Source organism: Eleginops maclovinus, chromosome 2 (genome assembly GCF_036324505.1).
Source record: "Eleginops maclovinus isolate JMC-PN-2008 ecotype Puerto Natales chromosome 2, JC_Emac_rtc_rv5, whole genome shotgun sequence".
In the NCBI taxonomy this organism is placed as follows: domain Eukaryota; kingdom Metazoa; phylum Chordata; class Actinopteri; order Perciformes; family Eleginopidae; genus Eleginops; species Eleginops maclovinus.
The window spans coordinates 26836075-26852116 of NC_086350.1; the positions used below are offsets into that span (position 1 = coordinate 26836075).

Genomic DNA, 16042 nt, shown 5'->3' on the forward strand with positions numbered 1-16042 from the left:
GAGTACTTCTACTTTTACTCAAGTACAAGATCTGAGTACTTCTACTTTACTCAGGTACAAGATCTGAGTACTTCTACTTTTACTCAAGTACAAGATCTGAGTACTTCTACTTTACTCAGGTACAACATCTGAGTACTTCTACTTTTACTCAAGTACAAGATCTGAGTACTTCTACTTTACTCAAGTACAAGATCTGAGTACTTCTACTTTTACTCAAGTACAAGATCTGAGTACTTCTCCACCTCAGCTAAGAAGAACCTCAATGCCTCTTCATAAAAGCATAAAGTGAAATAATTGGTATCATCATTGGTTACATTTCTGACGAAAGAGCCATGGAGAATAATATTAGAATAACAATATCCAGGACATCAGCTGCATTTTCCTTTCACATGTTACTCATTCTGACGGTGGTTGACGCGCTACAACGGCCCAGAACGCGCTGTACTTTCAAAAACTTTGCAAATATAGAAACACAAATGTGCTCAAAACACATCAGAGACCAGGGGACTGAAGAGACAGTGTGTGGACGTTCGGGGATTTTAAAGTCGTCCAATTGTAGCGCACTTTTCCTTTTTTTCCCTGATAAAACCATCAGTCTTGTATTGTTAGTGACAACACGTCAAAATGTCTGTTAAAAAAATGTATTTAAATGATGTTGCACTCCTCTCCCCCCGCCATCCTGTCATGCTGCCATACTTCAATATGAAATTCAGAGTGAGTCACAGAGCAGATTTTAATTTAATATAGATGATATGCATGAAGCTCATTGAAGCAATCCCACACAAATGTAATGGCAAGTTGACTGCGAGTGTTGCTATGACAAGGTGATACTTTGAAACGGATAACTCAATGGTAATTATAGGGACTCACTCATTCATTGGGTCCCTTTGAATATGATTGATTCTTGTTTGGGTTGATGCTGATAAAATCCTTGCACACTGACCTCTGTGAATAGGAGGCGGCCCGGCACCGGTCAGAGTCCTGGACCGAGGCCTCTCCCCCCGCAGTCGGACTGCCCCCCCCAGCTGGCCTGTCTCAGAGAGCGAGGGGAGCATCTCGGCACGCAGCAGGGCCAGGTCGTGTTCTGAGAAGGAGCGGTCTCTCTTCAGCGGGGTGGGGGAGCTCTCTGCCCGCCTCAGCTCCCCGTTTTCTGGGGACTCTTCCTCCTGTGGGGGTAGAAGGCAGCACTGGATAGCACCTATTCGGCTTGTAGTGGTGCTCCCTCTCCTGCAGTTTGTTCTATAGGTTTTAGTGCATGTCAATGGTCTGCAGAGGCTAAAATCCCTGTGTTCCCTCCAGAGGGAGAGACTAATGCTCACAATGCAACAGTAAAGAGGTGGTAACTGTACTTCAGTCTGAGGTGAAGCTGCACCTGAACACGTCCCAGATCAGGAGCAGGTTAGGCTGGAGGGGTATGTTTCCATGGTAACCTCAAGGTTTCCTGCGGAGTTTTACATCTGTAGCGATGCAGAACTGGGTTTGTTTATCTCATGCATGCACCTCATCAGTGCACACAGACAACTGAAGCCACACACACACACACTCCTACCAGTGGTGCCCCCCCATCCCACTGATCAACAGGTGGCGGTAACATGCAGAGCCAGCAGAGGCAGGAGAGAAAAAAACATACAATGAATTTTGTGAGTAATACTAAATGGAACTAGTTGTGACACTTCTTTGAAGGTGGAAATAAGTGTCATTTTTTTGGCTCTAATGAGGACCTATTTTGCACATGTTCAGGTTCATATTAGTATTTAGTGCCTCTACTGCGACATCTTTCGGAGAGACACTCCCTCTGGAGGGAACACAGGGATTTTCGCCTTTGCAGACCATTTACATGCACACGCACCTTAGCACTTAAGGAGAGGGACAGCCCAAAAAGAAGAATAGGGCCTATTTAAATCTCCTCATTTTTCTCAAAATTTCCATTTCGGGCCAAACAATAACAAAACAATTGGCCGTTCTAAAGTATGGGAGACTGAGCGTTGATTCCATTTTGAACTGAATTTGGCCAACATCTAAAATACATTATTGAGCAGCCTCGAAGAAACATTTTTAGAACATAAAACTTAAATGTGTGTGGGAGTGCAGGAGTAACACCTTCAACCTTTGATGTTAAACAACTGAAGACAAAAAAGTCTTTGTACAAAAGAAACGAGCATTCATCTCAAAAATATTTTCCCTTTCCATCTTTCCCTCCGAGCTGGGATCCCACACATGTGCTACTTTCAGGGACCCCGCCCCTCTCAGCGCTGCAGCTCCTGACCGGCCTCACCTCGGATATGTTCATCTCCTCCATCTCGGCCAGAGTGGGAGCTTTAAGCAGGACGCGAGGGCGGGGCGGCTGCCGGGGCCCAGGCTCCGACACGGACAGGTCGATGCACGAAGTGGATTTGATGTTAGAAGGACGAGTCTGAGCCAGGCAGGGCAGAGAGCCAAACGCTGAGAGGAGAGAAACCAAAGACGCTTTCAGTGAACAGAGACGTAGGAAACAGAGCATAGGGCAGCCATTCTGAGCTAGACCCTGTGTTCATTACAGTCAAATTCGGACCCGTGAGCTCAAGGTGAAGATATTTTTATAATACAGGACTCTTTCTCTTTCATATACATGGATTGTGTCTCTGCTGCGTTTTGAAACTCCTCTGGTTTATACCCAACACAAACACAACCCACAAACACTGGCTTTGGGCTAGTTTCACCATTAAGATCATGATATTATTATTCAATAATTGTAATTACATTTATTTTATTTCGATGACTAGTCGCTAGCTGACAATTAGCGACTACTTGATGAACACAGTATGCAGCGGCTAAGGACCTAGCTTTTCCCCTCAGGAATAGTGAAAGATCAAAAGTGAGCTTAAAGGAGTGTGTACTCTAATTCTCCAGGTTATTAATGCATAGTATACATAATATATTAAATCATTCTCGCAAATAACTGATGGGAGAATGATTTAAAATCCTGAGGCAGTTCACTGCTTTTAAAATGCCACAACATATACATTATATTTATTTTCAATTATGGAGCATTTCTTAAACATGCAAATAATTTAATCCTTTTTTGGCTGCTTTAGTTTTTTTAACACTAAAAACTAGAAAAATATCTGTTAATGATTTAGAGCATTTCCCATGGATCAGCAGTAACGATACTGTAGTGAACTCAGTTTCTGAAGAAACAGTTCCTCTAACCCAGGGGGGTCCGAACATTTTTCACTGAGGGCCACATGCAAACAAATATACAAAGGGCTGGGCCCCTCACTAGAGGTGAGGTATATTGCCTCATAAGTTAAGTTATGTTAATGTAAAATCAATCAAATGTAAGTCAATTATTCCTAATGGAATATGCTTTGAGAAACAAACAGCCTTCATCACAGCTCTCCACAGGGTTTCATTTATTTTGTTGGCAGCTCATCCCTTAAAACAGAAGCCTCAGATTGCGTATAACAAGGGGAAATATGAAGGGTCTATTTCAAGCGTATCATGAAAATAATGTATTGTTTTTTTTATCAACTAAGATTTGTTAGAAAATGTTTTCAACTTTAATTGACTGAATTTATTTGCAAAGGCTTATTAACACATGGATATTATTGTGTAATATATGTTTACATATATATTTAAGAAGCACAATATAAGACGAGCACAAGTCTCATGTGTGGGTCATATTCCATTATACTTTTAGAATTAACAGAGGGCCAAATAAAAAGTTTGGACACCCCTGCTCAAAGCATTAGGTCACTATTCCATACAGCGTATAATTAAAGCTCTGCTGAAAATGTAACTTCCAGAACTCTGATATGCTGTTGTAATTGCTGTTTTTTTTTACAAATATCCCATCGCAGCTCTGAAGCAATGTGTGTCTCTTTTATCAGTGGCCTTAAACTGACCTTCATCTATAAATATCTGGTCAATATTATTGAAACACAATGCCACCTCCACATGGACTGGAGCTATAAAGGGAAAATACTCCTGTTTCACACTCCAGCAGAAAACAGCAGCACTGAACAGTGGAGTGACCCTCAGCGGCTGCAGGACGGAATAAGAGTGTCATTATTGTTTATTACCTTGGGTTTGTCCATTCAGCTTCAGTACTATATTTATTTTCTGCATAGAGCAGCACGAGCAAAACACTGAAAGTCCTTGTCATCATCGTTTGAGTTCCATCAAGCAACCGGTCCCTCGGTAAACATGTTTCTATCTCGTTCATGATCCCTGTTGCTTCCTGTTTTTGTATCACAGCCTTCAACCTTTCACATGGAGTTAGTTTTGGTCGCCTGAAAAAATTGACGTCATATTTTCCCAAACTCAAAGCTTCAAAATGGTAGTCTACAAATCAATAGGTGACGTCAGTTGTTTGACTTGTATATTGTTTTATATTATTTAATAGTTAAACATTTATTTTCTTGCTGTTTTTGTTTATTGTTAATGTACCTTTCACCCATTTAGTGTAAGTTAAGGTAGTTCTTTTATGCTTTTATTTTGAAGGCAGTTTTGGGCACCTGGTGATCATGTATGCTGTATATTGGAGTGGTGGTGGGATTAGCGCACCAGTATAGGCAAATGTTTTTTTGTGTTTAATTGTTCATTGTAATTTGTTTATTGGAATTAAATGTATGGAAAGGATATTCTTGCCTGGACTTGGATCATTTCCCCTGCGCAAGAATCGCTAGTGTCTCAGCGGCCCTTTTACTTTGAGTTCTTTTTCAGTTTTATTTCCTTATCCCTCCCTTTCCCTATCCTTGACTAGTCCAAATACCTCCTGGCTGGTATACCTTTATTGCCATCCAGCCTGACTTATTTCCAACCTCCCGAATTTCTCTCACACTGCACCGCTCCTGTGCTCCCTTCACTGGCTGCCAGTAGCTAACCAAATCCTCTTCAAGCCACTGACACCCGCCTACCTACCGTGTTATGAATGGATCCGGATCTTCCAACATCCAGGACATGGTTAAACCATACACTCCAGCACATTCAAGTCGCTCTGCATCAGCCAATCAGCTCTCTACTCACTCACTGTGAATGTGATCCAGGTTCCCCTCAACAGAAACAAGCTCTTTTTTGCTAACCTGGCTCAAAAATGGTGGAACAAGCTCTCCATTAACATCAGGAGAGCAGAGAGTCTACATATATCTTCTGAGTTTGTATTTTTATGGTTTATTGCACTCATTGTAAGATGCTATGGATAAAAGCATCAGCTAAATGTAATGTAATGAAAACCCATGATGGTCCAACAAAGTGGATTCCTTTAGATATGAAGAGCTGGTTGCAAGGACAACAAAGACAACAGTTCTTAGTTTAGGTAAATATACCCTAATAATATAATACATTTCTGCCATGTAACCCCCCCCTCACCAATCCTACCCAGTAAATGTGCCCGGTGATGCAGCTTTACTTTAGTTTTGGCGTGTTGTAAAAGTTATTTCCTCTTACGTCTGGAGCTGGGCAGGAGCACAGGCCGGAGCTTTCTCTCCTGCTTGATCTCAGCCAGGACCTTATCATGGAGGCACTGCTCCTGCAGGGGGGCAGGGGGGAGGCTGCGCTCTGAAACCTTACGAGGAGAAATAACAATGACACAATCATTATTTAAATAGGATAAGCAATAAAATGTGCTGACTGCTTCACACTGCTGCAGTGAAGGTCTATTAAAAGGTGAAACCAACTTACTGGTTTCAGTGGGGGTCTTGATCTGATGAAATCTAGGATGAGTTCATGGGCGTTTCTCTTCACTATCATGGGAATGTCACCATCCACCTGAGTATTCAAAGAAACACAACACAGGATGAAGTTCTGTGTCTGTAATTACACAGTGTCAGGGTTGGGGAAAAAGGACCCAAGTGCAGTAAATCAAGGGGAAGCAGGTAAGGGTTCAAACAAAAAGCGAGCTTTATTCAAAAGCTGTTGATGAAATCACGAAGCCAGCGGAACACAGGACATGAAAAACAATTAGCTTCAGACATGAAGGGCGACAGGAACAGGCAGGTAACATGGACAAGATCAGGGAAGAAATGACGACGACCGAACAACAGACAAAAGGGAAACAGGGACTAAATACACATGGGTAATCACAAGACGAGAGACAGCTGGAAGGGGGAGGAGAAACACAGGGCAACAGGTGAACACAATGACACAATCAGGCACAGGAGGGAAACGCAGACAGGAAGTGAAGCTTAACATGACACAAGTGGGGAAAACATTTCAAAATAAAATACACAACACAAGGACATGACAGATACGAAACAAGGACATGACATACGAAACAAGGATCATGACATACGAAACAAGGATCATGACACACAGTGATGCACCATTAGCATATAATAGCATATTAAGGGATTTATACTTGAGGTAATCTACCTGGTTACTTTACACCACTGTGAGCTAAAGAGCTGTTGGTCATAGCTTAATATAGGACTGTTTATCTGTTCAATTATCCAATATCTGCCATTTTTAAAGCAGGCAGTGGTATTATAAGAGCTCAGTGAAAACAGCTGATGCTGGATGCAATCACAGCTGTGGAAACCAAACCAAGCAGAGGGGGACGGCACGGTCGGTGATGCTTTTCTGTGCCAACGCTGAGGGAACAGAAGGCTGAGAGACGCGTTCATTAATATTTGTGAGTGGATGCTCAATTATGGATCTGCCCTTTAGGAAGGCCTCAAGGTGTATGCATGTAATATAACATTGACTTCCTGTAATACAGTATATGGAGCAGTGGACTGCCTGAGAGAGAAAAGTGGCTTCAAGGTCTTCATATGACAAACAGGCGCCACAGGCTCACTCCTGTCTGCACTCCATGTCCTCCTGCCTCATTTCAACAAAGTCAAGTGATTACGAAATATCATCAAGTCCTCAAGATCACTGATGCTTTGATTGAGCTGATACTGCAGTTAACATTTTCATACATTTCCACTGCTTCTACCATTTATGACTCAACTGTGCTTCGTGAATTACCGCTCATTTACGGTTTCATATGCTTTCATCTCTTTATCTGACATTTCATCTCTTACGCTGATTATACATTGGCGCAAAGTAATTCATGCCTCATGTTACAAGCTCGCTGAGTTTCACAGTGATGTATTCACTGCCTTCAGCAAGTCTGGCATCGGCTAAATGAGTCTTGTTCAGCCCATGGTAAACAGATTTAGCTGTGATTTGTTTGCAACAAATGTATGAAAGGGATGCCAAAGTAACCACAAAGTGAAAGTGATTTAAAAATGAAGAATTTCTCAGATCTTCTGCAAGAGGACCAGCAAAGCATTCTTCTTTTCTGAATGGAGTGTGAATGCATCAGGGCTAGGCTTAGCTAACTTTACCACTTAATATAAAAAAATCTAGGCTACATTTTTGTCATTTTTGGGTTCTTGTCTGGTCCCAATAGAAATATGAGCTACTGTAGACCTCCAGGGCCCACAGAGGGCTGCTGTTTCCTTCCATTTCAGATTCAACTGAGTCAGCATGTCAGTGACGACACAGGATAATCTCAACTCCTACGGCTTTCTTAAGTTAAAGTATCTCAACTCCTGTCATTATTCAAAACATTCAAATCGGCCGCCTCTGGTTCATTAGCTTCATTTCTAGTTAACTTTGCACACTTTTTCTCTACAGCTGACATTTCACACACATGACTCGTCAACTGACAATGCTGTTAAACCACTCCTTGTCTCTCACCATGACTTTGCGCAGCTGGAACTTGCGTGTCCGGATGTCCTGCATCAGCATCTCGAAGGGTGTGAGGCTGAACTCTGTGGGCAGCAGGTTGAAGGGCTGCTCCTGGACCTTCTTCAGCTTCACCCCCTGCCTCAGGTCCTTCATTAGCTGCACCCACAGACGCGCCTGGAAACCAAGCAACACACACATTGACATGTTGCAAAAAAGACAATACACACTTCTTTAATAAAACACACTGCTGTATTGTCCTCCCTGTCTCTGTCTCTCACCCAGTCTCTGTGTTTCAGTGCGTCCAGCTCCGCTGTTGACCTGTCCTCCACAGCTTCCTCTGATGTGATCTTCTTCAGCATCTGTGCAACACATAGAACAATAGAGCATGACTCCAAGCAAAGGTTTATTTTTGATTATAATATTGTGATAGCATGATGATTAGTATAAATTACATTTTATTACATATACTTAATTGATACAAATTCTAAGACAAACAGCAGCATGTCAACGAGGCATTGCACATGGGTTAAAATGTGCTAAGTAGTTGCATTTTAGTCAATTAAAATGTTAATGCAATGAGGATCTGTGAGTACAATATGTACAAATTGTTCAGGGTTATGTAAGGGGAAAAAGAATGTAGTTTATTGAAGACATGTTCTGCTGATTTTCACGTGTATATCAGTATGTAGAGTCTCTACTTTAAAGAGTCCTCTCCTGCTGATGTTCAGGTGTATATCAGTATGTAGTGTCTCTACTTTAAAGAGTCCTCTCCTGTTGATGTTCAGGTGTATATCAGTATGTAGTGTCTCTACTTTAAAGAGTCCTCTCCTGCTGATGTTCAGGTGTATATCAGTATGTAGTGTCTCTACTTTAAAGAGTCCTCTCCTGCTGATGTTCAGGTGTATATCAGTATGTAGTGTCTCTACTTTAAAGAGTCCTCTCCTGCTGATGTTCAGGTGTATATCAGTATGTAGTGTCTCTACTTTAAAGAGTCCTCTCCTGCTGATGTTCAGGTGTATATCAGTATGTAGTGTCTCTACTTTAAAGAGTCCTCTCCTGCTGATGTTCAGGTGTATATCAGTATGTAGTGTCTCTACTTTAAAGAGTCCTCTCCTGCTGATGTTCAGGTGTATATCAGTTTGTAGTGTCTCTACTTTAAAGAGTCCTCTCCTGCTGATGTTCAGGTGTATATCAGTATGTAGTGTCTCTACTTTAAAGAGTCCTCTCCTGCTGATGTTCAGGTGTATATCAGTATATAGTGTCTCTACTTTAAAGAGTCCTCTCCTGCTGATATTCAGGTGTATATCAGTATGTAGTGTCTCTACTTTAAAGAGTCCTCTCCTGCTGATGTTCAGGTGTATATCAGTATGTAGCGTCTCTACTTTAAAGAGTCCTCTGCTGCTGATGTTCAGGTGTATATCAGTTTGTAGTGTCTCTACTTTAAAGAGTCCTTCCCTGCTGATGTTCAGGTGTATATCAGTATGTAGTGTCTCTCCTGGGACATGTCTCCATGCTTTAAAGGTTAAAAAGCTCTTTATTCTCATACTGCCTGTGCTGCAGCACCTCTTTTCATCCTCTGTCTGAAACCAGAGTCAGTCTGCTCTGATTGTTTAGCTGGCTGGCTCTGTTGTGATTGGTCAACTGCTTTGAGATGTCCCGCCTCTTAGTCTATCACGTACAATGTGTTGTAGCACTAGCCAATAGAAGTGCCAGTGTTACATAGTGATGTCACTATGTAATTGAGGTAAACAAAGGAGTTCAAAGGAGGTGTTTTAGGCGGGGGGAAAGAAACTCCCTTTGGAGGGAACACAGGGATTTTAGCCTCTGCAGACCATTTACTCTATATGCACCCTTTAATTGCTGCTATAGTCAAGTTAAAACATTTTAGGGGAGACATTTTTAAGTAAAGGTGATCTTCAAGGGTTATATATGTTGCCATGACAACCTAACGCACCTGCTTTGCATCTCTGATCTTGATGAGGAAGGTCTGCAGCTCCAGAGTCTCCACAAACAGAGCCCTGCACACCGCCTGGTAGTGATCTGCAGCCAGGCCTGTGTTAGCCAGCCGAGACGCACACAGCGCCATCACCTGGCGGATGGTACACACCGGCCTTGTCCCTCCCTGCTGCTCCTCCTCTTCCTCCTCTTCCTCCTCCTGGCCGCTGTAGCCCTCATCTGTGGTACCGTTCCTGGCAGTGCTGAGCCCCTCTCCACCCTGGTCCTCCCCCGCCATGCGTTCGATGAGGTGCTCCAGCTGCGGGCTGAGCTCCCGCTCCTCGCTGTCGTCCAGTCCCCAGTCCAGAGCTCGATAGATGGCCACACCCAGCGACCGCACCAGCTGGAGGTGGAGACACAAGGGAGTAAATATTGTCCTTTTCCATCCAGAAACAAGACGGTCAAAATCCTGCCCAATTAAATTCAACCAATCCACTCAGACCAAACCCTAACAATGAACATAAAAGACTTCCGATTGGTCAGCCAGTGGTGGAATGAAACCAAGCACAGGGTTCAGGTACTGGTTCAGTATTTAGATTTCATGTTTTACTTTTGCTGTGCCAAGATTATTTGATATCTTTAAATACTTTACAAATATAGTTTTTTAATACAAAATGCAAATTAACTCATGAACTCTATTGCAAGTTCAGTCAGGAAAACTAACCTCTTCTGATTTCTCATGTTTACTTCCATCACTTCCGACACACCTACCACGTTACATGTATGTATGCAAAAGCTCCATCTATTCAGACAATAACTTTTAATTGTTGTACTTTAAGTATATTCTAATGCTCATACTTTTAGTAAATGAAGTACAATTTTGAATGCAAGATTATTTAAACTGTAGTAATGCCACTTAATTTAGGAGATCAGAATACTTCTTCCATCGCTAAAGACAGCAGATCATGTAAGATTGTGTTATTTTTAATATAGGAAAACTTATTTCAAGGTAGAATTTACTATTTTAAAATGCATTTCATAGTGCTTTGTGTCTTTTTTGTTTTTTCTCACCTGACGCTCTGCAGCAGCTGGAGAGGGAGCTCCATCTGTGTCATCTGAGGAGAGAAAGGAGGGAACAGGCAACCAATAAGGATCAAGGAAAAGACAAAACATTTGACTCAAAAGACAATTCTAGGTGATGTTAACCTTTGATTCAATTAAAATCTTCATTGTAGTTTTTATACTGGCTATTTCTGACAAAACTTTAGAGTTAATAATAGAAAGAAACTCAAAAACAGCATAGAAAATAACAACTCCGACTCAGGCTTGAAATGTTTATACAGAGTGATAAACTAAAGACCTGTAAAAAAAAAGTTACCACACTTAGAAAAAGGTGCTAGATGGAACTGTTCATCTTTGCTTGTGAGGACAGATTGTCCTGATTCCCCTGGACAGGGGTAGTGTCCTTCTTGTCTTCCATAATTAATGAGAACTTGTGATGTACAGCCGTGTTAACATTTCTTGCGCTGATGTCTTAAGTCTTATGTGAATGTAAAAAATTGGGAAGAGACAAAACAGTAACCACTTAAGGTTGCGTTTCCGTTGATTTCTTTTCAAAATAAAGCTTTCAATTAACAGCTGATCTGTACATATTTATACATCACGTTAGCTGTGATTTGTCACTTGATGGGGTCGGACACACAGATAGATATCACGTAACATAACAAAGATCAGAAATGCCCTTACATTGAACTGGGTGATTACTCAGCAGGTTGTTGGGCGGCTGTTTTTAAGGGGGTTTAATGATCTGATCTGGCAACCAGACCTGTCTCTGTATTAAAATGTATATTCCGCTTTGGATAAACCAGCAGCGAAATCAAATGTAATGTAATGCAAAAGAAAAACCTGCTATCTGTGTGGTGCTGTGGACTTTATAGCAATAGTTAAAACGATGTCTTCTAGTCATTAAATCAGTTACTCCATCTGTCCTACAGTCATAACTTAGGCATGCATTATTGTCGCAGCTATGTTTAGTGTGTGTGTGTGTGTGTGTGTGTGTGTGTGTGTGTGTGTGTGTGTGTGTGTGTGTGTGTGTGTGTGCGAGACAGTAAAAAGCTCTTTCTCCCAGCTCAGATATCAGTAATGACACCCGAGAGGCCTGAAACTCCACCATCAGCAGCTCTCACTGCAGAGTGTCAGGAGAATGGACGGACAAGAGAAGAAGGGGACGGAGACAAAGGGGGGGGGGGGGACGACTTGTGGAAACATCAGAGACGAGAGGGATGAAAAGAGTGGGAGAAAAAGCGAGAGAGGTGAAAGATCAGCAGAAAGATGAGAAACGGGCAGCGTGGGTCAGGAAGTAGTGATGAGGGTGGGTGTGTGTGTGTGTGTGGGGGGGGGGTTCTGTCTTCCACAGCATCCTCCCCTGTCAACAACAGAGTGCTGCGCCCCCCACCCAACAGCCCCCGTCTGTTCCCTGGGAAACACCGACTCTCTTTAATGTGCAACAAAAGCAGCTCCTCGCCCTGGAGGAGGAGACTCTATTATGGGATGATAACATGAACCCCTGCAAACCTGTCAGACGGGTCAGCCCGTGAAACCATGATCCCTCTGCCACTTTCCCACAGACACAGGTCAGCAAGCACAAAGGACAGGAATCTGCATCGAAAACAGAGTCTTCACACACAACCCAGTGAGTCCATCAGGACAAGGGGAGGATGCTCGGCCTTGGCTCTATCACATCAGCTTCACAGTAAAAAGGTAATGATTGCATCTCTAAAGCATCCAGGGAAACAGAGACACTACATACTGATATACACCTGAACATCAGCAGGAGAGGACTCTTTAAAGTAGAGACATTACATACTGATATACACCTGAACATCAGCAGGAGAGGACTCTTTAAAGTAGAGACATTACATACTGATATACACCTGAACATCAGCAGGAGAGGACTCTTTAAAGTAGAGACACTACATACTGATATACACCTGAACATCAGCAGGAGAGGACTCTTTAAAGTAGAGACACTACATACTGATATACACCTGAACATCAGCAGGAGAGGACTCTTTAAAGTAGAGACACTACATACTGATATACACCTGAACATCAGCAGGAGAGGACTCTTTAAAGTAGAGACACTACATACTGATATACACCTGAACATCAGCAGGAGAGGACTCTTTAAAGTAGAGACACTACATACTGATATACACCTGAACATCAGCAGGAGAGGACTCTTTAAAGTAGAGACACTACATACTGATATACACCTGAACATCAGCAGGAGAGGACTCTTTAAAGTAGAGACACTACATACTGATATGGACCAGAACATCAGCAGAATATGGGTTGCTGGATAGCTCAGCGGTTGGTGCTGGTTATCCAGATGCCTAAACGGCTGCCTAGTACGCTGGTTCAAATCCCGTGCATCCCAAACATTCAGACAATGTCCTCCCCTCTGTTTCCCCCTGATCAACTCTATACATCTCGAATAAAGGTATTTTAAAATACAAAAGCAGAATATGTCCTTTCTCATGGCTTTCTGTAACATCAGGATAACTGCTCATCGGTCAGGGTTTCTTTTCTCATTATTGATTGGCTCGCTGCACATTATCCCTTACAGAGCTTTCCATTCATTCGTAGAACAGATTTAGCCATTGGATAATGACAGGTTTAAAATGTAGGTTTAATTTAGTTGAAATATTAAAATGAAGGGTCTTCACTTAATCAGAGTATTCTGTCCAAAACCGAGAGAATACTTTCAAAATATAAATGTAAAAAAGTTTAAAAAATAATGTATATGAAGCTATCAATCCCAGAAGATGTAAGGAATCAGTCTTAGAAAATGTTTTATTCAAACCATTAGATCCATCCATCCATCTTCTCCCACTTTACCGTCAGGGTCGCGGAGGTAACAGCTCCAGCAGAGAGCCCCAAACTTCTCTTTCCCTGGCCACATCAACCAGCTCTGACTGGGGGATTCCGAGTGGACAGTCCATCGGTTTCCTGCTGAGAACCATGGCCTCAGATTTGGAGGTGCTGATCCTCATCCCAGCCGCTTCACACTCGGCCGCGAACCGATCCAGTGAGTGCTGAAGGTCACAGACCGATGAAGCCATTAGGACCACATCATCTGCAAAAAACAGTGGTGCAATCCTTAGCCCACCGAACTGCAGACCCCCTCCCCCACGACTATGCCTAGGAATCCTGTCCATGAATATCACAAACAGGATTGGTGACAAAGTGCAGCCCTGGCGGAGGCCAACCCTCACCGGAAATCGGTCCGACGTGCTACCGAGGACCCGGACACAGCTCTCGCTTTGAGAGTACAGAGATTGGATGGCCCTGAGCAGAGACCCCCTCACCCCATACTCCAGCAGCACCTCCCACAGTATCTCCCTGGGAACCCGGTCATACGCCTTCTCCAAATCCACAAAGCACATGTAGACCGGATGAGCGTACTCCCAGGCCCCCTCCAGGATCTTTGCGAGAGTGAAAAGCTGGTCCGTCGTTCCACGACCAGGACGAAAACCGCATTGTTCTGTTCAATCTGAGGTTCGACAATCGGCCGGACCCTCCTTTCCAGCCCCTTAGAGTAAACTTTCCCGGGGAGGCTGAGTAATGTGATGCCTCTGTAATTGGCACACACCCTCTGATCCCCCTTTTTAAAAAGGGGAACCACCACCCGGTCTGCCACTCCTTCGGTACTGTTTCCGACTTCCACGCAATGTTGATGAGACGTGTCAACCATGACAGTCCCTCAACACCCAGAGCCTTCAGCATTTCTGGGCGGATCTCATCCACCCCCGGGGCTTTGCCACTGTGGAGCTGTTTAACTACCTCAGTGACTCAGTGTCTCAGTGGGCGGGGTTGTCGGATTCAGGAGTTCCTCAAAGTGTTCCTTCCACCGCCCTAACACCCTATCAGTTGAGGTCAACAGCGTCCTATCCTTACTGTACACAGCTTGGATGGTTCCCTGCTTCCCCCTCCTGAGGTGTCAGACGGTTTTCCAGAACAGCTTTGGTGCCGACCAAAAGTCCTTCTCCATGGCTTCTCCGAACTTCTCCCACACCTGCTGCTTTGCCTTGGCCACGGCTGAGGCTGCTGCCCTTCGGGCCTGTCGATACCTTGCAACTGCGTCAGAAGTACCCAGGGATAACATATCCCGAAAGGCCTCCTTCTTCAGTCGGACGGCTTCTCTGACCACCGGTGTCCACCAGGAGGTTCGAGGGTTACCGCCCCTTGAGGCACCTAAGACCTTGAGACCACAGCTCCCCGCCGCAGCTTCGGTAATGGAGGCTTTGAACACCGCCCACTCTGGTTCAATGTCCCCAGCCTCCACAGGGATGCCTGAAAAGCTCCGCCGGAGGTGTGAGTTGAAGGCCTCCTGGACATGGGACTCCTCCAGACGTTCCCAATTCACCCGCACTTGACGTTTGGGCTTACCAGGTCTGTCCAGAGGCTTCCCCTGCAACTCGACCCAACTCACCACCAGATGGTGATCAGTTGACAACTCCGCCCCTCTCTTCACCCGAGTGTCCAAAACATGCGGCCTCAGGTCCGATGATACGATAACAAAATCGATCATGGACCTTCTGCCTAGGGTGCTCTGGTACCACGTACACTTATGAGCATCCTTATGTTCAAACATGGTGTTTGTTATGGCCAATCCATGACTAGCACAGAAGTCCAGTAGCAAACCACCACTCCGGTTCAGATCAGGGGGGCCGTTCCTCCCAATCACGCCCCTCCAAGTGTCTCCATCATTGCCCACGTGTGCGTTGAAGTCTCCCAGCAAGACTAAGGAGTCCCCTTCAGGAGCCCCATACAGGACTTCTTTCAGGGTCTCCAAGAAGGCCGAATACTCTGAACTGCTGTCTGGTGCATAAGCACAGACAACAGTCAGAGTTTTCCCCCCCATAACCCGCAGGCGTAGGGAGGCGACCCTCTCGTCCACTGGGGTAAACTCCAACAAAGCGGCACTCAATCGGGGGCTTGTGAGTATCCCCACAACCGCTCGGCGCCTCACACCTTGGGCAACTCCGGAGAAGAAAAGAGTCCAACCCCCTATCCAGAAGTAAGGTTCCAGAGCCGACGCTGTGCGTAGAGGTGAGCCCCACCACATCCAACTGGTAACGCTCCACCTCCCGCACAAGCTCCGGCTCCTTCCCCCCCAGAGAGGTGACGTTCCACGTCCTCAAAGGTAGCTTCTGTCGCCTGAGTCTGGTCCGTCGAGACCCTCTGCTTTCACTGCCACCCTTCTGGCAACGCACCCGACCCCATCGTTGTTTCCAGTAGGTGGTGGGCCCTCGGGACCGGGAAGCGGAGGTGTTGCCCACGTTGCTTTTTCGGGCTGTGCCCGGCCGGGCTCCATGGCAAGCCCGGCCACCAGACGCTCGCTGACAAGTCCTCATTCTGGGCCTGGCTCCAGAAGGGGACCCCGGGC

General features: G+C 44.5%; 1 protein-coding gene across 2 annotated transcripts in view; it reads right to left on the minus strand.

Annotated features, from left to right (window-relative positions):
* The window catches only part of spire2 (spire-type actin nucleation factor 2), a 35652-nt gene that overhangs the window by 11840 nt on the left and 7770 nt on the right, over positions 1–16042 (minus strand). For both annotated transcript variants that reach the window (XM_063898283.1, XM_063898291.1), the window contains exons 2-9: positions 10663–10706; positions 9611–9994; positions 7935–8015; positions 7666–7830; positions 5662–5748; positions 5428–5545; positions 2276–2442; positions 944–1166 (exon numbers count right to left, since the gene is read on the minus strand). In XM_063898283.1, coding sequence (XP_063754353.1) covers positions 944–1166; positions 2276–2442; positions 5428–5545; positions 5662–5748; positions 7666–7830; positions 7935–8015; positions 9611–9994; positions 10663–10706 — 1269 coding nt within the window. The remainder of the gene's footprint in view (positions 1–943; positions 1167–2275; positions 2443–5427; positions 5546–5661; positions 5749–7665; positions 7831–7934; positions 8016–9610; positions 9995–10662; positions 10707–16042) is intronic.